Raw genomic sequence first — 26,675 nt, 5'->3', positions numbered from 1 at the left:
GAGACAAAATAAATTGATTTTTTCAACAAAAAAGTAATTGTAGTTTGAAGTTGGAAAAGAGTTTTGAAAAATGTTTTCCTTAAGTTTTGAAGGGAAGTCATTTTCCTTAAATTTGAGGAAAATGAGTTGATTTGGAAAATATTTTCCAAAACATTTAACCCAACCAAATATGAGAAAATTGGAAAACATTTTCCGGAAAATGTTTTCCTTCATACCAAACACACCTTAAGTCTAAAACAAAGTTAGGACATTTGGAAAAAAAGACTTTTGAAAAACTCTAAGAACTTCTCTTGACTTTGACCTTAACTGCTCTTGACTTGACTCTTAACTGGTCCTTGAATTGAATTATGGATTCAAGGATTGTGATTTGTAATTGGAAAGATCTCATGATGTTTAGGAATGATTTTAGATAGCTAAACATGAGAAAAGATCAAGAAATCACTTTTTGAGGGTGGGTCCGCGACACGGAGAAGCATTTAAATTTTGGTTTCGAAAATAACTTTTGAGGCAAAACGGTCCGTGGCCGCTCTGCAACGCGAAACGACTTTTCCCAAAACTAGGGACTAGCTCCGCAACGCGGAGGCACTGCCAAATTTCAACCAACGAAATTTTTTCTTCGTTTTCCAGCTCTAAACCCTCTAAACTCCATGGGTTCTTTCCCCAAACACTTAGAAACAATTATATGCTCAAAGTACATCAGATTCTACTCAAAATCAAACCTAAAATCACGGATTCGAATCAAACAACTCCTCAACGATTTTAACGAATCAAGAATTTAATAGAACTTCAACAAACTCATCAAGAACTCAACTTCTAAGCTTTCAAGAACTTAAATTCGCTGAAATAAATCATAATTGGCGCGTGAGTGAACTAACCCAACGCTATGTGATCTCACATACCTTGTAGGGATCACCCTCGACGAAATCCACAAGCTAATCTCGGCGAATCTTGCTTCTCTTCTCCTTTCCCCTCTTCTTTTCTCTCTTCTCCAAGCCCTAGCGTATTTTGGTAAAAGCATAAACTGATCTAATTCTGTTTAGACCTTAACTTAATTACCAAAAACGAAATAAAATAACTGGGCAAGGAAAAGACCAAACTACCCTTTAAAAATTCGGATTGAACATTCCTTATTCCAACAGCCCAACTTCCAAATGACATATCTTACTCATACGAACTTGAAATCGCACAAACTCAGCTGCGTTGAAAAGATCATTCCAAGATTTTTCCTACCATAACTTGAAGTGCTCCTAACTCATCCTGAGCTAGAAGTTATGGCCGTTTGAAGTTGACCAAACACTCACTTTTTTTTCCTAATTTAACAAAATTTCCAAATTTTCCTTCTCCCCAAAAATGACTATTTCAAATTCTTAGCTTCTTCCTAGTTATTTCAAATTGCGAGATGTTACACTGAATTTGCAAGTCAATATAGACCAATATCCTGCTGCAATGTCATTTACAAGTGCATATCAAAATTAATCTGTAGTAGATTAAAAACTGCAGTAAACCATATAGTAGCAGAAAATCAGTCAGCCTTTGTACAAGGGAGATCAATGATGCATAATGTGTTGATTTGTCATGATTTATTAAGACACTACAATAGGATGAATATAACTCCTAGATGTCTTATGAAAATAGATCTAAAGAAGGCTTATGACATGGTGAGTTGGGAGTTTCTTGAGAAAGTCGTAGGTGGCTTTGGGTTCCCTAAACAGTTCATCAAATGGATCATATTAGGAGTCACTACCACAATGTTTTCAATAAAAGTGAATGGAGAGAAGCATGGATTTTTTGCTGGATAAAGAGGTTGAGACAAGGAGACGACCCTGCATCTCCACTGCTATTTGTTCTAGTTATGGAATACTTGTCAAGAACTCTTCAGACTATGAATGGGCTGCCTGATTTTAGATTACATCCCATGTGTAAGAAACTGCAACTCACACACTTAATATTTGCTGATGATCTCATGATATTCTGCAAAGGGACTGTGGATTCAGTGAGTAGAATAATAGAAGCATTATCACACTTCACTGCAGTTACTGGTTTGGAGGCAAAGTTGGACAAATCAAGTATATTCTTGGCTGGAGTTGATGGTACATTTCCTATCAAGTACCTTGGCCTACCACTATCACCAAAGAAATGGACCAAAATTGACTGTTATTCCGAATCACAGTAACTTACTCAAAGTAGCTCTCCTATGCTGGTAGGCTACAAGTGATTAATGATGTACTATTTTCAATCCATAGTTTCTGAGGGGCAGTGTTCATATTACCCCAAAGCATCCTTAAAGAAGTGGATAAAATATGTAGGAATTTCCTGTGGGGTAGTAGTGTTGATAAGAGAAAGATAGCTTTGGTGTCATGGGAGAAAGTTAGCTATCCAAAGAGACAAGGGGGTTTAAATATAAAGGGTAGCAGCAACTGGAATATTGCCTCAGTGGGACAACTGATATGGCAAATGATAGAAAACAAAGAGTCATTATGAATTAAATGGGTCCATGGAATATATATATAAAGGAGGATGGACTCACAAGGCACCTTTAGACTGCAGTTGGTATTGGAAGGCAATAAATGCACTCAAAGTTCAAATGCAGGGCTGGTACACACAAGACAAATAATACAATTAGTTGACACAGTCTGCCATCTATTCTATAACCAGAAGTTACTTGGCAATCATAGGCCACAAACCAATGTTGATCTCATCTGGACATCGTTGGCTCTACGATTTACAGTGTGGTTGGCAGTTACTCACTCAGGAGAGGAAGTTGAAACTAAGCATTCAAGTAGATAACACTGATTGTTGTCTATGTGCTATGGAGACCAATGTTCATCTATTTGAAAAGTCCACTATATGGCAAGAGATGATTCAACAATGCAGAATGTAGGAGGAATCATCAAGACTCTGGATAGCATTAGGAAGAAAGCAAAAAAGGAGATTATGGCAGCTATAGGTGGAGTAGTCCTCTATCATACATGGCGTGACAAGAATTGAAAGAAATTTAAAGGGAAGCAGATTCATACAGCTGACATAATTCAAAAGAACTTAATTATTTCATTTTTACAGATATACATGGGTTGGTTTGTTTGTTTTTTCTTAATTTTTCCAACCAAGAGAATGTGCAGATAAATCAATTATTAGCGCTCTGGAGTGAATATTAAATTAAGGAATCAAACTATGTGAATGATATGTGATTTGTTTAATTTTTAATTTGAGCCTTAAAATTAAGAAAAAGTTCTAATGGAAATTGGATTCGCCTTATATCATGCAAATTCGAATTAAATTAGTTAGAGCTCCAAAAAAATACTCAAATCAGGAATCATGAATTTCAAAAATCACGATGGCATCCTAATTTTTCTTTTGTAGTGAAATTCATTATATTGTCATAATTAGGAGTGTTCACATAAATTCAAAAGCCGAATCATGTCTCAAAAAAACAACTACTTGTTTCGATTATAAATTTTAAAAGTCGACTAAATCTGATATAATTTGATTTTAATCAACTATAATTAAAAAAATCAAAATAATATGAATCGTTTGCACTCGTGAAAATTGAATTTCTATCTGTATAAAGGGATGTTCTTTGATCCTTTATTTGTTTAAATACGAGCCGAAGCAAAGCGGCAAACTTCAGCGAGCAGAACAAGAAGCAATCGAGGAAGATTAAGTTGAGGTTTTTGTGTAAAATTGGAAGTGAAATGACAACACTACCCTTACGAGCAAGCACACATGTCATCGGAGTGGTGCTTGATAAGCTCCAACTCCCTCTTATATAATAAGAGAATATATAAAAAAAATTACGAGTCAAATAAAAGGTTTTTTGGTTAGAATACTCGGTTAAATGACAAAATATATTACTTTCAGTTTGAATAAAATGATAAAAGACAAGTGATTTTTACTAATATATAAATGTTGTAAATTTCATTCACGTATTTTAAATAATTCAGTAATCATTTGAACAGCAAGGTCATAAAAAAAATAATCAAGCAAGCACTTTCTTTTGAATTTTTTTTCCAAGTAAATCCAGTCAAATTAAATTATGCAAATCCACTATTAAATAAACATTTAAAAAGTTATTTCCCACAGTAGGTTAAGTAAATCTATTATATAGTGTCTTTATTCAGTAAGTTCTATGACAAAATTAATTACATGCCTTAAAGCTTTCGATTTTCCTTCCATTTTTTATTTGGCTAGTTAATCTGGATAGCATGCATACACCTCTAATTAACTTACTTTCCAAGTTTTGGCCAATTATTAGAGATATAATTCACCTTGTCTACACTATATATATCTCAATAGGGGTTGCAATGTTTTGTACAAATCAAATTAGAGTTTCTCTTCATAATTAATCACTAATACACTCTAATTAAGACATGGCTATGAGCAAAGCTTCATTCACTTTGTTCTCTTTGGTGTTTGTGATTCTTCTCTCAATTGGTATATCTCTCTCTTATATAATACATATACATTTGTTGTTGATATTTTGTACATCAAACTATCCTTATTTTATCGTGATCTATAAATTTTAACTCAAATTTTTTATATGTTTAATAGATTTGCAAAGTGCGGATGCTTTTGGACCAGCATGTAAAACTAATCAGGATTGTGTAGTTTACTGCAGTGTCCCCATTAGTAGGGGCACTGGAATATGCTTGGGTGGATATTGCACATGTGAAAAACAAGAATCTATCAGCAATGCTAGGAAATTTTTACATGACTAGGAATAGGGATACATGAAAAAAAAATTATGTTTTTTGTTTGTTTTTTGTACTTTGATCTATGATTTGAATAAAATGAGACTAGGAATTCGATTTCATGTTTGGAGGAATGAAATCAATGAGAAATGAATATTTCATCAAAGTTAATTATCCATTACCTTCTTAGTTTTTATTTCATTAAAGATAAAACAAAACTTAGTCTTTTTCTGTTTTCATTTGATGTCCGTGTATTAGAGCTCAATTATATCTTGTATTAAAAAATTCACATTTGAAGGTAAAATATTTCTTATCAAAGGCAATTTCAATATCTAATAGGGCTTGAATATAGATCTCTAATTAAGGATGAAATAATACTTTCCGCCCCTCACTATTCTCGACTTCTCGTTGATAAAGCAGAACTAAATTCATTGGTACCACTTGCCTAGCTATTCAAGAATAATGAATTGGATCATGTTCTATTTTACTTTGTTATATTTATTGCAAAAAATGTTTCGAAATACTTATTGTATCGCAATATTATAGGTAAACAAAAAGATACTAAAGTCAAGATTCATGAATTACAAAAATCACGATGGCATTCTAATTTTTTTGTTGTTTTACATTAAAATTCATTATATCATCATAATTAGGAGTGTTCATATAAACTAAAAAACCAAATCAAGTCAAATAAAAAAAATAGCAGCTGCTTTGATTATAAATTTTAAAAGTCAACAAATTCTGATTTAATCTGATTTTAATCAATTATAATTGAAAAAATACATCAAAATGATATAAATTGTTTGCACTCATGACATTCTTTGCCCGTGTTGTGCACGGGTTCAAGCATTGAGAATAATTTTAAAAATTGCTTTACATGTTTTAACTTTCAATTTGTTGTACATATATACTTCTAAATTATAAATATTCAATAGGAGAATATTCGGTGCTCCCTTAGTATCTTTTTGGTTGTCATAGGTTTCTTTTTAAGAGTCAAACAATATGAATTTTGACTAACATTTTAAGATGTAGTTTTCATCATATTAATATGAAAAAATATTGCAATTTATAGTACTATTCATATAGTTTTTGACTATCTAAAAATTTATTTTAAAATATCAAATTAGTGTAATCTAATTTAGTGTTGAAAATTAGTCCAATTAACTCTTGAAAAGCACAAAATGACAACTAAAAGAGACGGATGAAGTAATATTTAAGCTATCTTTAGTAATGTTACAAAAATATTGTAATTTATATTTGATATTTCTTTTTATCTCAATTTATATAGTATCTTTTAGATGTAACTAATAATATTTTGTATCTCAATTTATATAGTCTTTTTATCTTTATTTGATATCTTTAGTGTGTAATTGATTAACACAGGAAGTTACTTCTACTTTCTATTGAATATATATTTCTATGTGAAAGGTGTTAGCATGTATGATATAATTTTCTATTTTATGAGTATATATAAGTTGAAATTGAACAAACTGTAATTATCGATTTATTACAATGCTATATTGAAATCAAACTTAAAAATATCAAACTATATCGAATTAATTTTTAAAAGCCACAACTTTCTATTCTATGAGAATATATAAGTTGAAAATTTGAAATTGAAAAAAATTATAATTACTAATTTACCATATGGCTAAATATTGAAATTAAATTTAAAAATATCAAACTGTATCAAACTAATTTTAAAAAGTCATGATTCTCTATTCTAAACTTGAAATTGAACAAACTATAATTACCGATTTACTGCATCACTAAATATTGAAATCAAGTTTGAAATGAAGAAATAAATAATAGGTCCCCCAGGATCACAAAATTTCATTCACATATTTTAAATAATTCAGTAATCGTTTAAGCAGTAAGGTCATTAAAAAAAATTTAGCAAGCACTTTCTTTTGCTATTGCACCTTGCACTAAAAAAAATATTACAATTTGTGTTTGGATCTTTTTCCTAGTAAATACAGTCAAATTAAATTAGTTATTTCCCACTGTAAGTTAAGTAAATCTATTCTATAGTGTCTTTATTCAGTAAGTTCTATGACAAAATTAATTACATGCCTTAAGTTTTTAATTTTCCTTCCCTTTTTTTTTTTGGTTAGTTAATCCAGATAGAATTTACCTCTAATTAACTTATTTTCCATGTTTTGACCAATTATAGAGATATCAATCATCTTGTCTACACTATATATATCTCAATAGGGGTTGCAATGTTTTGTACAAATCAAATTAGAGTTTCTCTTCATAATAAATCACTAATACACTCTAATTAAGACATGGCTATGAGCAAAGCATCATACACTTTGTTCTCCTTGGTGTTTGTGATTCTTCTCTCAATTGGTATATATCTCTCTCTTATAATACACACACGTCTGTTATTGATGCTTTGTGCATCGAACTGTCCTTATTTTATTGTGATCTATGAATTTTAACTCGATTTTTTTTTTGTATGTTTTATAGGTTTGCAAAGTGTGAATGCTTTTGGACCAGCATGTAAGACTAATCAGGATTGTGTAGTTTACTGCAGTGTCCCCATTAGTAGAGGCACTGGAATATGCTTGGGTGGATATTGCACATGCGAAAAACAAGAATCTAGCAGCAATGCTAGGAAATTTTTACATGACTAGGAAGATCCATGAAAAAATCCTGTTTTTTGTTTGTTTTTTTACTTATCTATGATTTGAATAAAATATGACAAAGGAATTCGATCTTTGATTGGTTAATTTTTTTTGTTATGATTGGATGAATGAAAATCGATAAGAAATTAATGATTCATCAAAGTTAATTATACATCATCTTCTTAATTTTTTGTCATTCAATTATTTATAAGTGAAACGCATATCGGGTGAGAGTAAATATTTTTCTCTTTATGTGTGAGTTGAGTGCCCGCATGGTAAACGGAATTATTGATATTCCTATGTGAGATCTATCAGTATTACAATAAAAGACATGCTGCATATGAATAATATATGGGAGCATAGATTTTTCTAAAATAGTAGTATTTATATTTTTATTAAGTTTAAATACTAAATAAAAAATCTATTAAAAAGAGTTTAAGTGAAGAAAAAATTGTTTCACCCATGTTTGATTAGTCAAAGGATGTGTTAATTGGTAGGAAGACCTTCCTTGTGTTTAATTGATCAAAGCTTGGAAAAATATTTTCGATAGAAAAAAATACTTCCTACTAAATAAGAAAAATAATTTCTCTAAAATGAAAATAGAAAAATTAAATTTTCATAAGTGGAACTCTAAATTTATTATTTCCTCCTCACCCTTCCGATGCCCCCTCCAATAAATTTGATAGATAACATATAAAAACTTTTTGAGATAACAAGTTTTTGTTTACTTACCAAACATCAAGGGGAGAAAATCACTAAATTTTCAAGAAAACAGAAAAACAATTTCCTTTCTACCAAAGTCACCCTAAATAGTAACACCTCATAAAATGAGTGACACTGCTGATTAGATTAATGACTAGCAATTAACTTCAAAAACCACATATAGAAATTTTCACCAGGCTTTAATTAATTAAATAATACAATGCTGTTAAATCAGCTGAAACAAGTAATGATATTAGGAAACTGAAAGAAAAAGTGACCAAAGAATCAAAATTCATATTAGTTAAACCATCTTTTAATGACATTTATATTGCAATTTCTATCACAGAACAAAGGTGAAAATGGAAGCTTTCACACCTTGAAATCCTATTGGATTAGCAGAAAACAAGACATAAACCCTATGTAATCCAAAGCCCAAGGACTCTTCCCAAAGCCAAACAGAACAACCTCTCAGGCTAGTAGTATTGCAAGAGATTAATCAACTTTACAATAGCCTGCTTAGCGATTTGATAAGCATTTTCAAATTGCGCCTAGTAGCTTCATCGCCAGTGAATCCCAAAATATCGGAGCTAATGCTCTGCACAATGTGACAAATTATGAATTACAAAGCATGAAAGTGATTGACAGGTTAGAATGACTATTACCACGCGGGAAATTACCTCAACATTCTTCAAAGTGAAGACCAGCGTATATATGGACTTTCGTATCAATTCAGTGTTCTCAGGAGTCATGACCGTGGAGTGCACTCTCCTGCAATTTGGTTCATAATACACTGTAAAAGCAGATAATATAGTTTTTACATGCCTAAAGCAAACAGTAACAGAAGAAACCTCAAAGTAGATGCATAACTTGGGGATCACCTAGAAGAGTTACAATCTTTTGAACTCTGCTTTTGATGTCAATAAAAGGAACTCACTGTTGTTCTCGAGGAAATTAGAAATGTTTAGCGCTTTTCTTATCATGTGTACTCAACCAGGAAAGCATCCAAAGCTGTGTCCTAGTAGAGTATGGTCTATGACGTGGGTACAAGCATGGGTTCAATATGTGGCACTCCAAAATTCTTAATAATATACAAAAACATGCAATGTTTGTGAAGCAATGCAGTGGGTAGTGTAAGATCTACCTTTTTGTTGAACTTGCTATCTGCTTATTTGAACATTTTACATAATTGGTCTCACTCCAAATATGTAGCTCAAAAGTGAGCAGCATGAGCAAAACTTAATTTGTATCACTCAGTTCTATTCTCAGCCAAAGTAACAAGTACCAAGTACATCTTACAAAGGTTTATAAAGGTCTGGGACTACTTCACCCTTGCTTTAAGATATTGGGGCAGATTCTTAGATACGTTCACATGTGGCAATCCTATAATACCTATTAAATAAACATATAAGATTGGTGGAGAGAGGTATACAAGTGGAGAAAAGGAGAGACAAAGTGACAGAACAAGCATTTCAAAGCACAAAACTCTTCTTATTGATGGTCAGTAAATATATATTTATTGAGTTTTGCTGTAGAATTGCAAAAGGATCTTCAAAATGCTGGTTAAGCAGTTGAAAATAGGATTTCTCAAGAAAAGAAGCTACCATAAGTTACTGATTCACCTTATATCTTCAGACGTTAGTGCCAGACTCCGTGTTAAACTCTCAACTTCCTTCAGTAAGCCACTATCACGAACATCAGCTAGCATAGGTTGGATATCCTCAGCCATGGCTTTAATCTGAGGTGTCGCTACATCAAAGGTACAATGTTCATACATGAGAATATACTAAATACCTGCAAGGAACACATAAATTGCTCAAACAGCATAATAGGATGAGTGCAACCATATGCCCGACATTCCGCTGTTTCAGATCTCCCCTCCCCCTCTATAAATGGTCCTAAAGCTTGATACTGATGAATGTGGTATAGAAATACATATTGCAGCAGTACTTACTACTCACAGTTTTACACTTACCACCTAACATCTGACAAACGAATAATAGTTGTGCACTTGCTTTCGACATATTACTTAGAATATGCACTACATGACACAGTAGTGTGCTGAATGAACATCAATAAGTCCAAACTGGGTTAGACTAGATTTTGTCAAGACGAGAGCATTTTTCTGTTAATAGAGATGGTTGCATGAAGTACACAATGTTAGTTTTTGACAGAATTCTCTAACAGATACACATACTAGAACTAATAATAGTCAAACAAACTTATAAAAACTAATCTCGTTTTATGAAGCACTTGTTTAATAGTTTCACTTTGTTCAAAACAAGATATTCTAACTCAATTCAGTTTTTCATGCACATCTCAGAAACAACCCTTCATAAAAAGAATTGCAAAGCAATCAAGCAGATCTTGTCTGACAATCCATTTGCATTTCTCCTCTGCCCAGGTCAGATACTTGGGGTATAATATAATTTGGGCTTGCCCAAGCTAATGACCTCAGTAGTCAACCTCTGCACTTCCAGACACACATTACTTCACAAGCTCTTTCAACTTAGAGTTCTCCAAAATTAAGTGTTATCCAACTTACAAATTTCATCACACTGAAATATTTACACCAATGCTCTTTATACAGATGCTGTCAAGGAGGATTGAAGTCCATAACATTCTAGTACAACCCATACATCACACGCTACACTTTTATAGGGTGTAGACGTGTAGTACATATTGCTTTGGTGGAAAGAACAAGGTTGAAATGTGTGATTTAACCTCAGCTTAAGATAGCAGCACTTTTAAAAATGTTCCCACACATGACACTTGGTCTTCAAAGCAAAAATAATGAATTTCTTATTATAAAGGATGTTATGAATTATAAATTGAGAAGAGCAGAATTTCAACAAGTTAAATCATTCCATAACTATATTATAAGCTAAAAGTACAGAAGTTAAATTCAGGCTGTTTGTCAGATGTCCTTCTTCTTTACTCCTTGAAATTAAACATCATCCATGCAAAGAGAAAAAAAATGGGAGGTGAATAAATGTAAAGTGCATCAGACCTTTGTAAGCAGCGGTCGTGCCTCCTCAATAACATTTAGAGCTCTCTCAGCCAAAGCATAGGTATTCAACAAACCAATTTCTTCTGCTTCACGGCCAAGACGTGTGAATATTCCAACCAACGCATCTAGACTAACCCCTTGTTGTCCTTTTATCTTTTGCCTGTCGCAAATTATCAGACCCTCCTTAACACAATCCGGATCCAGGGGCCCTGCAGAAGGTACTGGGATTGGATCTCGAGGTGTGATATCAATCATGGTTTCCATGATAAGACCAGATTGGTTCACCTCAACTAATGAGTTTCGAGGAATAATTATCTTATCATCTTCAACCTATAAACACATAATCAATGCTTAAGATCAAAACATACACAAGCAACTATGGAACAACTACTTATTACTTCAAAAGAAGTATATATAAAACAGTAAATGTGTGCAGCAAATATACATGTTGCTCACCTCAACAACAGCTTCAACATTTCTCAAAGAAGGATTGACTCGAATCACGTTGCCAATACTTACTCCTCTGATTCTAACAGGTGTGCCAGTGCAAATACCACAAGCCTGCTCAAACTCAAGCACAGCTAAATACTTCCTAAACCTAGACCGCAGCTGAAACCCTCTCAACCAAGCCAAGCTGAGTGCCAACAACACCGTACCCGAAATGATAAACAACCCAACCCCACCTTCCCAGATGCTCCTTTTTCCAAACCCAAAATCACTCAATGGACGCATAGTTCGCTTCCATATATTCCTGGGAACATCTAAAATAACAGAAAGCGGACCTTTCTGGTCGGAAGATGACCCGGGTTGTTGCTCTTGTTCTTGACTATGACCCGTATTTGCAGACATTGCTTTCACACTAAAGGTTTGATTTTTAGGCCTGATTGGTGATTTTATACACAGAAAACGATCACCCAACACATTTCTTCTACTGGGTATGATGGGAAATACAGTAGAATTTGTTGATACATGGACTAAAGCATTTCCAGCCATCATCTAGTTATCTTTTCTTGTCTTTCCAAAATTATGCACTTTTTCTTGTTGTAAAGACAAAAATTGAGCTGGAGAAATTGAAAATAGAGATTGAAGATCAAGAAAATGTTAGCATATTGGATGGTTCAAGCTGGAAGCAACCCTAGCGCAGATCAACGACTGACTGAATCTGTTGAACTATCATCACTGAGAGGAGAGCGGATAGAAAATGGGCTGGGCTGATAAAGTGAAAATAGGCTAACCAGATCTTGTAGGCCCATGTGAGACAGATTAGATGTTTTGGGCCTTTATAGCATAAGAGAATGGCAAATTACAGAAATCACATACTTTTAAGGCAAAATTATAATTTATTTCTTAAAAGTTTATAATTATAGAAATTCCTCAAACGGATACAATAATATAAGCGTTGATACATACGCGAGATACAATAATATAAGCGCTGATACATTAATCTGATGCGCGAGATACAATAATATAAGCGTTGATACACTAATCTGATGCGCGAAAATGAGAGATTTTGGAAATTTGTAAAACTTATAGGGGATAGTGGTAATAAGTAAACTAAAATGTGGATTTCTGTAGTTTTTTCATAAGAAAATGGATAACTTATCGAAACCCTAAGGGGTCGTTTGGTAAAAAAATTAATAATGCATGGATTAGTAATGCTGAAATTAATAGTGCAGGGATTAGTAATGCAGGGTTTGTTTTTATCCAGTATTTGGTTCATTATTTCCCACCTCATTTGTGTTTGGATTAAAACTTTATAAAAAAATTATTTTCAATTATACCCTTGAATTATTATGTAACTGGGTTAAGGTAAATAATTGCCAGACAAATATTATTTTTTATGCCTTCTAACTAGCTATGAGAAAAACAATTTTGTCGTCATGTTTACCTTTTTTTCACTTAAATTATTTGAGGATGAATAATTGTATCTTAATAAATTGTTCGCTTACAAAATGTCAATTTTCAATTTATAAAAGATAAACTATCAACTTTTTAAATTGAAAAGACGGTAAACAATAGTAAAATTGAATAAACCATCTACATTTACACATAAAAATTGCAAGTTGTAGTTTTAATATGTATGCAATTTTATAAATTGTTCAAAACACAAATAATTAGAACAAACAATTAGTTAATGTTAAACAACTCACATTTCAAATATTGTATTAATTTGTGTTGGATTTATTTAGTAGCAAACAACTCTCTCTAAATAATTTGTAAGCTAATTTATCTAAATAAATTTATTAGTACAAATATAAAACATAAATCAAGAAAATAAACAAAATAATTAAAATGATTTGAGGTATATTTTTATCTTTACATAAACTTATCCCATGGTATCATGTCCTATGTATTATTAATACCCTCAAATGGAAGGTATTAATAATACACGTTATAATACCATGTATGAGGTATAACTAATCCATGGATTAGTTATACATATATCCAAATTCCTACCAAACATAGTACTAAATAATACCATACATAATACATGGACAATTTGTTTTAATGCGTCCTTCCAAATGACCCCTAATAGTTTAGAATCTAATTACTTAGATATACCGTAGTTTGCAAAATAATGAATCTTATCAAATTTTTGGTGTGTTTAGAGACATGTATATCGATATAAATGTAGGCAAATTTGAGTGTAATTTGTTCTAGATACTTTGTATCCAAGTTGATTTTGTATGTATATGGATACATATACAACTCTCGTTTGCCTCCTCCTATCTCGTTTGCCACTCTCATATCTCACTCGCATATTTGGTATTCGAGATACATGTGAATCACACCAGATACATCTACTGTGATTCGCATACCTATTAGATACATAGATAAATCTCATTTGCCTCCCTTTTGTTCTCACTCGCCCCTCTCTCTCTATTTTAGTGTATCTTGTAGAAAAAACATGTATCTAAGTGTATCTGACTTGAAATCTGATAAGAAATTATTAATTAGTCAGATAAAATATAATTATTTCGAGAATAGTAATTATGATAGGAATGTTTGTATAATTAAGTAGTTTTTCCTATAGAAAATGGGCCATTCGCATAAATTTTCACGAAGTATTAAACAATTTTCAAGTAAAATAAATGAAAATAGGGAGATATTTTTTATCCCTCTACATAAAAGCAAATTAATTACCGACATATATCGACTTACAAGTTACACAATTCTGTCCTCTAAATAATTAGAGAAAATGCCGTCCAAACCAAAAAAAAATAAAAAAAAATTGTCAAATATGTTGTAAATCATTTTGGTGGTTAAATGAATGACCATAACTCTTTGGTTAATTTTCCTTCTTTATGAGTAGTAATGTTGTTGATAATGTGGTCAAATGGATGACCATAACTCCTAGGTTAATTTCGAGTAAAGACATAAAGTGACACCTAAAGTTGTCTCGAATTTTTAAAAAGACACTTTAACTATACGGGTGTCCTATTACCCCACAAAAGTATTGAATATCGTTGTAAAAGGGTCATTTTGACCCATTTTCTCAACTGGTTTGTGAACATGCACAATACGCGCGTGAATGTTTATTTTTTCTAATAAAACCCAATTAAAAAGTGCCACATTTCACTGGTTTTCTTTATTAATTATTTAAGTGCTTTAAATCATCTTCTTCCCCAAAACATTACGTTTCAAACTCAACATTACCATTTTCAAGCTCTTCTTTATAATCATCTCCATTAACAGCTTCCTTAAAGTCTCAATTGAGCAATTAATTCTCAAATTCCCTCTATTTTGAAATCCTAATTTGACTAAAAAACTCAAACTCAAACCCAACAAAAATTGTTCACACCCAAGTGAGAAAATACTAAAACAAATTCAACCCAAAAATAGAGAAAGGCAAAAATCAAAGCAAAACCCAAATACAATACCAAGAAAGAGAAACAAAAAGAGAAAGATAATTATAAGACGATTTATCGATCTTCAACAAAATTGTACTTCGAAATAACTATGTCCCAATTCAATTCTTGATTAGAGCAATAATGGCGAGTTGAGGTCCAAGCTTCTCCTCAGCAACTTTCTCAGCCTTAACTCTAAGTTTTGCCAACTGCTTTCTCCTCTCGTATGCTACCTGCGCTCTCTCCTTCCTCTTGTTCTCGAGTTCCTTGATAGAGAGACAAGAAAATGTGAAGAANCTTTTTTTCACTTAAATTATTTGAGGATGAATAATTGTATCTTAATAAATTGTTCACTTACAAAATGTCAATTTTCAATTTATAAAAGATAAACTATCAACTTTTAAAATTGAAAAGACGGTAAACAATAGTAAAATTGAATAAACCATCTACATTTACACATCAAAGTTGCAAGTTGTAGTTTTAATATGTATGCAATTTTATAAATTGTTCAAAACACAAATAATTAGAACAAACAATTAGTTAATGGTGATGTTGAGAATAATATTGAATACACTTGAAAGAAAAAAAATTAATTTATACTACTCTTTATATTGTTCTTTTGTTCTTAAGTTTTATAATAAAATATTATTTATACTCTAATATTTTTCCACCATACAAAACGCACAAGTGCAAATAAAGAATTGTTTTTGGGTGAAAACGTAATTTAAGCATTCTATAACCTCCGCCGTTGCTGCCTCCTATAAACCCTAAACAAAAATCTGTGGACAGAGCAACCACAGCTAGAAAAAACACAGTTCACAGAGATATCTACTTGCGAAGAAAATGGCGAAGTCAATGAGATCAAAGAGGGAAAAGAGGCTGAGAGCCATAAGGAGGGATATAGTTGCTACAGAACCCACTGTTCTTAAGAAAGAAGCTGCTAAATTGGCTGCCCAAGAAGCTGCCCTTGCTGCACCTAAGCTTATTGTTAAGTCTCCCTTCAGCCGCACCACCATGGATACTTCTGCCTCTACTTCTAACGAAGATACTAAAATGGGTATGCAAGTTTTACTTTTATTTATTTTTCTCCATTAACTCATCGATTCTCTTTTTACTCGATTTGGAATAAATATGATATGTTGCTTTGGCTAATTCTAGTTTGGAATTAAATTTTCATGGTTTCAATTTTTTCTTTTGTTGTTACCATTAATATTCCTGTGTGTTTTTGGAGTATGAGATGTTGATAGGAAGGAGAGTGGTATGCTGTGGGAAAGGTGGAAAACAGAAAAAAAAAAAAAATTTATAGAAAAGATGTAAGAACGTATCTGCTGTTTATGTTGGCGAATAATATACTTGGAAGGATAAAATCCTTTTCAGAAGTGGCTGTCTTTGAAATAATTAGGCTTTTGTATAAGTATTTGTTCAATCTTCTGTGATAAATGAGTCGAAGTATGATTTAGTGTGTATTAAGTATGGCGATGGGAGCTTCATATTTCTTTGAAGATATTATCTCGGAGATATCATGAATATGGCTATTTATGTGAAGATATGTTGTATCAGACCAGGACATTCAATGATAGTTTCAGCTAGATGTTCGGACATGCTTGCTAGCTTTTCTAGGATTATTGACTGAACAATCAGATGAACTCGTTTTTTAGTTGCAGCACAATCATATGAACTCCAATTCTATTAATAAAAAAATCTTATCAACACTTGTGCTATTCTACGATAGAGACAACTCTAAGATAGTAAGGGTTTTAGGATAAGAACAAGCAATATGAAATATATCATTGCAAGTTTAACTATCATAAACGTGAAGTTTAATGTTAGATTAGACTGGATTGCAGCACCTAAATGCGGACGGTTCATATATCTAGGGTTGATTTCTCAGGAGTATGGAATGATAGAGGAAGAATGTAACATATAGAGTTAAGATAAGATGGCTGAAATGAAGACGTGTTACCGGAGTGAGTAGATGATTGGAGGATATCTGCCAAAGTGCTGTCAAGACTGCTTATGTGATATGAGAGTGAACCTTAGGTTCTTAAGGTCCTAAATTGTTGACATAAAAAGCAACATGCATAGTTGAGGAGCGCACAAGTTGGCCTAAGCACCGCCATCATAAAAAAATTGTTTTTAAAATGAAGCAACATGAATAATGCATTCAGGCTATCTAACTAATTGGATTGAGACGTTTTTGTCAACTTTTGAAAGCTGATATTATGATACATAAAGTAACTCTTCCTCTCTTTTTACTTTTTAGTTAGTGAATTTTGGCTAGCTCTTAATATACTCCAGACGAGGCCAATTTAAGAGATTGAGATTAATGGTTTAGCTGGTTAACGCTGATAATAGATTACTGTCAGTTATCAGCATCAACCACTTTGTCTCAGTCTGTATATCCAGTGATTCCAGTAGTGATATGAAAGAAAAAGGAGTTATATGCATTATCTGAAGCATTTTGCCACGAAAGGAAGATATCTCATTACTAGAGTTCATTAAATACATTAGTTTCACAAGTTTAGCTTGTACATCATCAGTGTGCACAATCAAGACATGTGGGGAACTCCATATCATGCCTTTTTCTTTTGGAACCCAGAAACAGCCCCCAACAATTAGGTTCCTAATGTTATAAGTTCCTATTTATTTCTTGTGGGAAGATTAATACATGTAAGTAAGATTTAACTGCTCATTCTACTCCAGTGTTCTGTATCTGCTGTTGCTGCTGAAACTTGCGCACCCTGTTTTTTAGCCTCCCCTCAATATGTTATCTTGTCATTGTCTTGATTTCCAGATGTGGAGATGGCTGATGGCAATCAAAGTTCAAAATCTTTAAAACCTCTTGGAAAGAAGATGAAAAAGAAGCTTAAAATAGCTAAGAAGAAGAATCATGGCAAGGGAAAGATCAGGAGGAAGAATGTTTGATTGCAGGTGGTAGCCATCTTGCTAAGCTGATAGATCTGTCTTGTTACTTATACTGTTGACAAGTCCCCCTCCCATATTCTCTCCTTAATTCAGGATCTTACATTGTAGTAGTATCTTGGAACTTGAGCATGTGAGTGGATATGCTCATATAAATTTTGTTTGTGTGCTGTCAAAATGAAGCCTCAAGTTCTTAAATTTGTTTACAAAATAGATCGTCTTTTTCATTTGTCTTTTACAGTTTGTTGGAACATGCAAAACTTGCAAGGAAATATGAAGATGTAGACTGTAATCCAACAATGTTAACATGTTTTAGTTTTCTGATGAAGTTGACGTGGTAAACATCATCCTTTTGGTTTTTGGCTTGACTGTTACAAATGGTTCAATATTCACCTTTTCCAATTGTTAGGATGTTCATGTTTTTAAGCAAACTTTAATGATGCAACGACTAAGTATGACAAAAAAAAAAATCATAATCAGCACAGCTGTTGCATCCAGAATAGTAGTACCACAGAGCATAGCACAGGTAACAGCAATATCCACTTACCGACTTAGCGAAATCCTCCGTAATCCATGAAAGCAAAAACACCCAACGTTGCTGCTGATGAAACCCAATAGACCAAACAGGAGATAAGCACATACTTCTTTTTGGAACAGGAGGCTCTTGACCCTCAAACAAATGATATGCATATTTAACAACACCAAGTGATCAAATAATCCATCACACTAAATTGCAAAGGGTTCATCTGAATTACGTTCCCCATATAATTGCACTATACATAAAAAAATGAATTTTGAATTTAACTCAATCTCAAAAGCTTAGCAAAAGTAGCGAGGATTGCCTAATATATATATATATATATATATATATATTATTTTTTAAAAAAGAGACCAAATAACTCATCACCTATGGATGTAGGAATATCTGATATAACTCACTACCAGTTACATTTCTACTTTTTGCTGGCATAATGTTTTCTAGTTTTTCTCTGAAATTTTGATGTTCATTGTAAAAAAATGCATATGCAGTTGCAGAAAATTCATTTCCCTCGTAAGCTTACCAATAAAGAATTCTAGTACCTCTACGAACAGGTTAAATATTCATAGCCTCTAAACACCAGTAGTTCAAACTTAAATATGGGAAACAATTTTGAAAACAAGAATGAGACAGTAAATGGTGCAAAAACATACAGTGTAAGATACACATGGTGAAAATACTAAGCTACCTAGCTTCAGAAGATGATCCCTTTGACATTGAAATCTGATGAATTTCACTCAAATGAAAAGTGTAGTCGTTGAACACAAGTTCACCACGGTAGGCAGCTAGCAGTTCAGGAACTTGTGCTTCATATTTAGTAACACACTTCCGTAAGAAGTCCTTTTCACTGATCATTAGAATTGAGGATAGCTTGCCAACTTTTGAAATAACGCCTCTTGACCACAAAACTTGCATAACAGAACACCTAGGAATAACCCTCTTCTTCAGGCTACGCAATAGAAAGGATGGTCTTTGTGACAAGTGTGATAGGCTCAAATGGAGTTTATTAACATAGAATGCCACAATTGCCCTGATATTATCCTCAGAATAAAACATGCAAGTTGGCTGCAATCTGAAAATATTAAGGATCTCGCCATCTGAAAAGCCCATACTTCGGTAGTTTTCCAGTTTCCTTTCCATTTTGGAATCATTAAGTACAGACATTGCGCTAAAAGCCGCCCTAAATGCTGGAGATGTAACATCAAACCCCAATTCCTTAAGTCTCAAGCCAACCTTATTCATCTTTTCGGGATTTATAGTCAAGATAATGGGAACTTTTGAAATAAACTCTGGAACTTGAGAATCAGGAATACCAAGTTGGTGCAATACCTGTAGAGTCTGCTTCAAACCACTAGAGATCTTATAATTAAAGATCTGTGGACTTCGTTTGATGGCAGCCATTGCTTGCATTTCACTACCCATGAACATCTTTAGGGAATCAAAGCATGGAGTCAGTTGTTTCTCTATGCTACTCATGAGTATGTTGGGGTTACCACAGATAATCTTATTGCGTTCATCTTCAGTAAAGCCAATTGATTGCAAAAACTTGAACTTGGGCTTTAGGGTTTTGTCCACCTTCGATACTAGTAATTTAGGGCGTAGTCTAATTAGTTTCTTCGTTTGGGTTGCAGAAAACCCATGGTTTTGGAAGAACTCAATAAAAGCTGAAACTTTTGAACATTGAGCAGTATCTAATTGGAGTGGTTCTGCTTCACTAATGATGTTTTCTTTTGATAAACCATGTGACTTTCTGTGATACAAATTAATGAGTGTGCTCTCATCAGTTGGGATGTTGCTGCCACAGCTAGTTGACACAAACTGCACGAAAAGGCTGGTTGTCCTGATCTTTGTACACAAGTTTCTTTGACATTTATAGAGAGATTGAAGCATTTTAAAAGAAGGGAGCCCTGTGAAAGAGATGTGTCAATGCCAAGATCATGCCTCAAGGGACACAAATTATAAGCCTGCTAAAGCAAACAAAAACGTGTTAGCTAAATAGCCTGTTTGCCAAAAAAGAGCCTGTTAGTGAAAGAAGAGGACAATGAAATTCAACATTGGTGTAATTATATAAATCCTCCAAGTTCAGGAAAAGTCAACACTCCACAAAATTTTGTAATATTGCCAGGTAAACTCCTCAATCTCTAGACACATTAGAAGAACCATTATGACAATGGACCAGCCACGAGCAGTTTGAAATGCTGACTGTTTGAGTTAAAGAAAATATTTGAGTCTGGTGTGCTACCAAATAAAAATAGCTCAGTCCAGCATTTAGGTTTTCTTACTTTCAATCTCTATGTGAAATTAGTTTTTCAAACTCAAGATATCAAATCCAACTTGAACAAAAACGACAAAGGATTAAATGACCTAGTGGCAAATGCCTATTCCAACCACTCCCAAAAAGATTCCGAACAGTATGACAAGACAGATTAATTAATTAAAAGTTAAAACTGAAGCCAAAAAATGAGTTTCCTCTGGTTGTTTTTTTATTAAATTGCTGTATATTTGCAGATACTTCAGACTGTTATTGCTGGTCTACCAACAGGGAAAAATTGAATTCCTCTATCACCGGAAAGCTAAGGAAATGGTGGAAGATAATGCTTGAGTGAGCAGAAATAGTTATAAAGTCACTGTTGGTAACTATGAAAAAGTGAGATGAGAGAGCAATGAGTCATAAGTATGAACAGAAAAAATAGTGCTATCTAAACAATGGGAAAGTCTAATTGTGAATGAAGCAATAATACGAAAGAGTAAAACAAGAGACTATGCAGATGATGACTGTTGGTCGCTCCATGACAGACCAAGAGAGCAAGAGGAAGAGGACCATGAACACTGTGACAGAGAGGAAAATATAATCCTCTGTTTCAATCTTACTTCCCTTTAAGTATGTTTTAAAAAGAATACCACTTTCTATAATTAGTTCAGTAACTCTTTAATTTCCATATCCCAAACAACATTCAAAGGACATTTTGGTATATTATACACATCTTTAGTTTAGGCCCACAAGATTCAAATTGTGATGTTCAAACCTTGATGGATGGAGTTACCTGGTACTTGTGTTGGTGAGAGGTAGCAATTACCCCAAGGAATTAGTCGTGGTGCACGCAAGTTGGACTATACATTACGGTTATATAGAAATAGTTTTAACTTTAATTTTTCTATTTTACCCTTAATAAGTTGATTTATAGTCATACAAAGTTAATGGCTTGTTTTAGATCATAAGTTTTCAAAAGTCTTACTTAAATTCTTAAACTTAGTGCTAGTCAAATGCCGGACTACTAAATATAGAAAGTGGCATTCTTTTTTAGACAAACTAAAAAGGAAAGTGAGACACATAAATTGAAACAGAATAAGTACTTGATTTATCACTATTATAAAAATATAGCTATCCGAGTATGAAAAGGACTTGGCCAACCTTCTAGTTGAGAGACTAGGTAAGGTCAACAACATGGGCATCCAATCTTGAGATCCAAGTCATAGTCAAATCCAAACTCAACACTAGTTGAGCATCAATGAGGACATTTTCTGCTTATAGTCATGCTTTTTTTCATACGATGTATTCCTTATTTGTGGTTTTAGGGTGAGAAATTCACCTTTTACAATTTTACCTTTTGGCACTTATTATTTACTGTTTGGTGCCTCTTCATATTTTTATTGATGAATTACATGACATCTTAAGCCCCCACTTTTTAGTACAGACCTAAAGCTCATTTGGTTTGTCTAGCTTAATTATATTTAGAGGTATGAACAAACTCATTGATAAAGCCCAAGATCTTCAAGTCCCTACCTCTCCCTCGTTCTCTTTTTAGAGTAGATTCTCCGCTGATAACTCCTGTGGTGCTCGTATATGGTATTCTTTCTTCTTCTTTTTTTCAAATAAGTGGTGTTCATATATGATATTCTAGTCAACCACAACATCTAGTCTTTCCCCTTCTATTTCCAATCAATTATCTACTTATAGATCACATTTTTCAATTCAATACACTTAAAAGAACTATCCTCAAAATGCATTCACCTCACAACATCAGGCATAACTTCCTTGTGCTTTTGTTTTTAAAAACATTGCTGCAAACTTAAGTCCCCAATCAAGATCATTGTCACACATTCTGAACCAAAGAAGAAAAAATAAAAGGGGCAGTGTTAGTCTACTGCATGCTTCCTCAGAATAATAAACATTGTTTCCATTGTGAATCTTCTTTCCACTATAATCCCACTCATAACAATATTCTCCACCTTAGAAGTGTTGTAGCTCTTTTCTGAGTTGAACTCACTGATTGTAGGATTTAACTCCAGTCAATAACACACTTGATGGATGGTGGTGAACCATCATAATATCAAAACTGAGTGGTTGATAATTAGTTCACTAGCTGAGCTAAGCCTTCTGGTAGGAAAGTGGTTGTAATCTATACAACTTCTAGCATGCCGCCTCAATCGAATAAGGACCTTATTTTCTCTAGCCTTCCACTCAAGATGCTAGTCAGATTCTTAAAACTTTCAAGTCTCAAATCTATCACCCAGAAAAGTACTATGCTTACCTAACCTCTAACTCGCAGTGACAACAATATACTAAGCAACAAACATCTTTGTTGAGCTTATTATCCAATTATAACATAAAATACTTCTATGCAATCCAACAACAGGAATCTTTCTAAAGCACTATAGTTTTGACCCCTTCCAAAGACTTAACAATCATCATGTTGTGAAGCAATATTTCCTATTACTACTAGCATACAAGTGGAACAAACTCATTAAGAAAAGTAGTTCCATTTTCCTACACCAACTACATTCCAGGTGACACATTAGGTGATCTGAAAATATCTTCTCCTAGAATATTGGTGCCAAACATTTCTGAGTTGTCCCTCTTCTAGGTTCTTGAGAATCTTATTACCACTTCCCAAATAGGCAGAGTAGTGCAACACATCTCCAATTCACCTTCTTCAATATCATGTCCTACTCATTTTGTTCAAGACATTCTGCTTTGAAGAGAAAAATGAACCTAGGAACTCAACTCAAAGAATAGCTCACTGAAATGCCCATTGTCCAAAATCATATAGCAATCCATACCTTCAACCAATGTAGGATTCTAACAAAGAGTTCGTGTTGTACACTTAAAAAAGAATCTAGGTGACTAGAAAATATATTATTTTGGAAAAAGAATGAAACTTTATAGAACAAGTAGGCTCTCGGTTACCCTTCTTTCCTATTTTTTCGTTTAATTTGTAAGAAAAAACTAATGAACTAAAGTATAGGCTATTGCGATTTCTTTTTCGTCAGAATTACCAGAAGCCCCAAATCACAAAAAGGAACAAAAACTAGAAATAGAAAGTAAAAGGGACCGAAGAACCGTAAAGGGGCTGCTCGGGTAAAGGAATTCGGATTAAATGAACAAATAAAAGAAAGAAACAAAGAAAACCCAGTTAAATTATCAGATTCAAATTCAAGAACCAGATAAGCACCAAATTATAGCACAATTTTCCTGTTGTTTCCTCAATTATATGAATCAATGTACACAAACTTGGAACAGTTAATCATTAGCAATTTTAACAAAAGGAAAAATACATCAATAATAAGAGGAGCCAAGATTACATACCTGCAATACGAACAGCTCCAGTGAGAATGGCGAAGCAGTGAACAAGCACGATGCTTATTTTAGGAACAAGATCAAATATTCGAATTTATCATTCAGGTCCCTTTGAATTTTAGAAAATGCTATTATGACTCAAAGTTCAGATAAATGGCAAAGTGCATCTCCTCCTCCAACTATCCCACCAATTTGATCTATTTTTCTTTTGTCTTCTTTCATTAGTGCTTTACGTATAAAATATAAGAAAATAACTTTAATACGTATAATAATAGTGATAGTAGGAAAAAAATATCTTGAAACTGAGACATATTTTATAGAGTGGGTTAGACCAATTATGTTATATGAGATAAAGTGTTGATTTGTATAGGACTCTTATATTTAGATAATGAAAATTACGAAAAGAAAGATGTTGAGATTGATGTGTGGGCTTACTAGCGAAATATGATTAAAATTAGGATATTCAATGAAAGTGGCATGAATGTAGGATAAGATGTGCGAAATGAGTTTGAAATTGTTCTAGCATATGGAGAGGAGATGCACGGATGTCTCAGTGTGAAAGTGTGAGATGGTATCTAATGACTATAGATGATTTCAAGAGAGGTGGATGTAGGTCCAAAAAGTACTAAAGAATGGTGCTTAGACAAAATATGAGAATACTCCAACTTACTAAGGGCCCGTTCGGATTGGCTTAAAAAAATTAGTTTTTAAGTCAAAAATAAAAAAACAAATTGAAATGACCTTTAAATCAAAAAATAAAAAGTTGGGGGAGACCTACTTTTGGTTTTTGACTTATTTTAAATCATTTTAAACTTATTTTAAGTCATTCTTGACCTTGTCAAACACTTCTCAATTTATTTTAATTTATTGTTTATTTATTTTAAATTACTTTTTATATTTGTCAAACACTTTCAGAAATAAAAAACTGACTTAAAAATAGGTTTGATAAACTTTTAAGCCAATTCAAACACCCTCTAAGAATGTGACCTTAGATATAAGGCGATTTTAGGACACAAACAATGGCAAAAGACTAATAGATCGTTGTTGAATGTTGTTTTGGTTATTTTTTTCATACTAATAATTGTAACATTATTCTTGTAATTTTTGTCCTCCTATTTCTTTATGTTGCTCTATTAGTAATTGTATCATACACCGTGAGATGTCCCAAAATGAATAGAGCACCGCATTAGTTGGGATATGTGGATTAAAATTTTGGGCAATTTCTAAAATTTGATATATTATTTTAAAAAATGACATGGTACTTATACTTTTTAATAACATGTTTCTTTGTTTGATCATTCAAAAATGATATTATTTGTCTTTTAAAAACAATCTCCCTATCTCCACGAGCTAGCAGTAAGGTATGCGTACACTTTTTTCTTTAAACTCTACTTAATGGGATTTCACAAAATATGTTATTGTTGTTGTCTTTGTTTGATCAATACTTGGGATAAAGTGCACAAATATTTGACTTGAAATCGTCATTTAAGTTATACATATAGGACATAAATAATTACAAATTTATCTATTTTAAAACAATTTCACACATGTTGTGCCTAAAGTTCTACATGATTAAAGTTCAGTTTTTTTAAAAAATAAATAAAAAAATCTTTAGTCTTATTTGCTGCAACTCTAGGCAAAATTAAACTTCAACCATATGAAAAGGCGTATTTAGGGAGGTTATCAGACTTGTGTGAACTGTTTCACATCTTCGTAACAGTACACACGTCTTCTCGAAAATTCTAAATTCACCTTTGTAATTTCAGATATCACGTGTTTTTAATTGCTTCGTAACAAGTAGATACATATTTTTTTAATAATTGAATACAAGTTAAATAATGTTAAAGAAAAATACAAGTTAAATAGCAGTATACATATGAAAAACCCATTGAAATTTCATGATAACTTGTTTAAACATAACTAAACTCATATATATGAGGGAAAATACATTATTACCCCATTCAAGTACAACACTTTTTCTAAAAAGACACTGAAACTTTGAAATGGTCCTAATACCCCCTTATTCTTGTTCAAAGTGGATTTATTACCCCCTTATGATCCTATGTGGCACATAGAGTGTAATTCACTCGCCACTAGCGAGTGAGACAAAGTAAAAGAAATATTATTTATTTATTTTAATATTTATTCAATTAAAATATTATCTCCTTTTACTTTATTGGTTTTATGTTTTTTTTTTTTTTTGTACCGTCCTTCATCTACTCTTACCCAGAAGAGTTCTCGGACTCATTTTTAGCTGAGTGAGATCTAATAAATGAGATTATTGACAGAGAAACAGATGAAAACGGAGTGAGGTTGCGGAGGAAGATCGAAAAGGGCCGGTGAGAGAAGCATAAAAAATTTGACGACGACGGAGGGAGAATCGTCGGGGTCACGTTCAAATCCAGTAAAAAATACCCTATCTGAGTTAGAGAGAATTTCAGTCTTTGTAGATACAACAAATGTTGATTTTGAGCAAAAATTAAAGGCGAAGTACACAAAAATAATTGAACGATCGAAGAAGAAGCGCTGGAGATTTGATAGTGTTTTTTATTTTTCAATTGTATTTTTGATTTGCTAGAGAAAATGGTTGAGATGGTGTTAAAGTGTGGTGGGTGGTGGCTATGGTGGAGAATCGCCGACAGCGTGAAAGAAGAGGTCACCAGCGGCAGTTGAACATTGAAGAAGAAGTAGAATATAGATTTTTTATTTTTTTTAGAAAACAAAATAGAATAAGAAATAACACTAACATCTATGAAAATTAA

At 32.9% G+C, this 26,675-nt stretch overlaps 3 protein-coding genes across 3 annotated transcripts; 1 reads left to right on the top strand and 2 right to left on the bottom strand.

Moving 5' to 3' along the window:
* Positions 1 to 8,294: 8,294 nt before the first annotated feature.
* On the bottom strand, positions 8,295 to 12,214 carry LOC125847655 (protein TRIGALACTOSYLDIACYLGLYCEROL 2, chloroplastic). Its single transcript, XM_049527301.1, has 5 exons — positions 11,484 to 12,214; positions 11,028 to 11,357; positions 9,640 to 9,755; positions 8,698 to 8,788; positions 8,295 to 8,615 (listed from the first exon to the last, which is right to left on the bottom strand). Exons 1-5 carry the CDS (start codon positions 12,021 to 12,023, stop codon positions 8,523 to 8,525), a joined length of 1,170 nt encoding a protein of 389 aa, XP_049383258.1. The 5' UTR covers positions 12,024 to 12,214; the 3' UTR covers positions 8,295 to 8,522.
* Positions 12,215 to 15,622: 3,408 nt separating this feature from the next.
* Positions 15,623 to 18,103, top strand: LOC125847670 (uncharacterized). Its single transcript, XM_049527322.1, has 2 exons — positions 15,623 to 15,932; positions 17,670 to 18,103. The coding sequence occupies exons 1-2, from the start codon at positions 15,719 to 15,721 to the stop codon at positions 17,798 to 17,800; spliced, it is 345 nt and encodes a 114-aa protein (XP_049383279.1). The 5' UTR covers positions 15,623 to 15,718; the 3' UTR covers positions 17,801 to 18,103.
* Positions 18,104 to 18,878: 775 nt separating this feature from the next.
* Positions 18,879 to 24,072, bottom strand: LOC125847652 (uncharacterized). Its single transcript, XM_049527299.1, has 2 exons — positions 23,923 to 24,072; positions 18,879 to 20,299 (listed from the first exon to the last, which is right to left on the bottom strand). The coding sequence occupies exon 2, from the start codon at positions 20,223 to 20,225 to the stop codon at positions 19,020 to 19,022; it is 1,206 nt and encodes a 401-aa protein (XP_049383256.1). The 5' UTR covers positions 20,226 to 20,299; positions 23,923 to 24,072; the 3' UTR covers positions 18,879 to 19,019.
* Between the last annotated feature and the right edge of the window lie 2,603 nt (positions 24,073 to 26,675).

The sequence above is a fragment of the Solanum stenotomum genome, chromosome 12, assembly GCF_019186545.1.
Source record: "Solanum stenotomum isolate F172 chromosome 12, ASM1918654v1, whole genome shotgun sequence".
Classification (NCBI taxonomy): domain Eukaryota; kingdom Viridiplantae; phylum Streptophyta; class Magnoliopsida; order Solanales; family Solanaceae; genus Solanum; species Solanum stenotomum.
The sequence above is the reverse complement of the archived record's forward strand: the minus strand, read 5'-3'. Positions and strand labels throughout refer to the sequence as shown.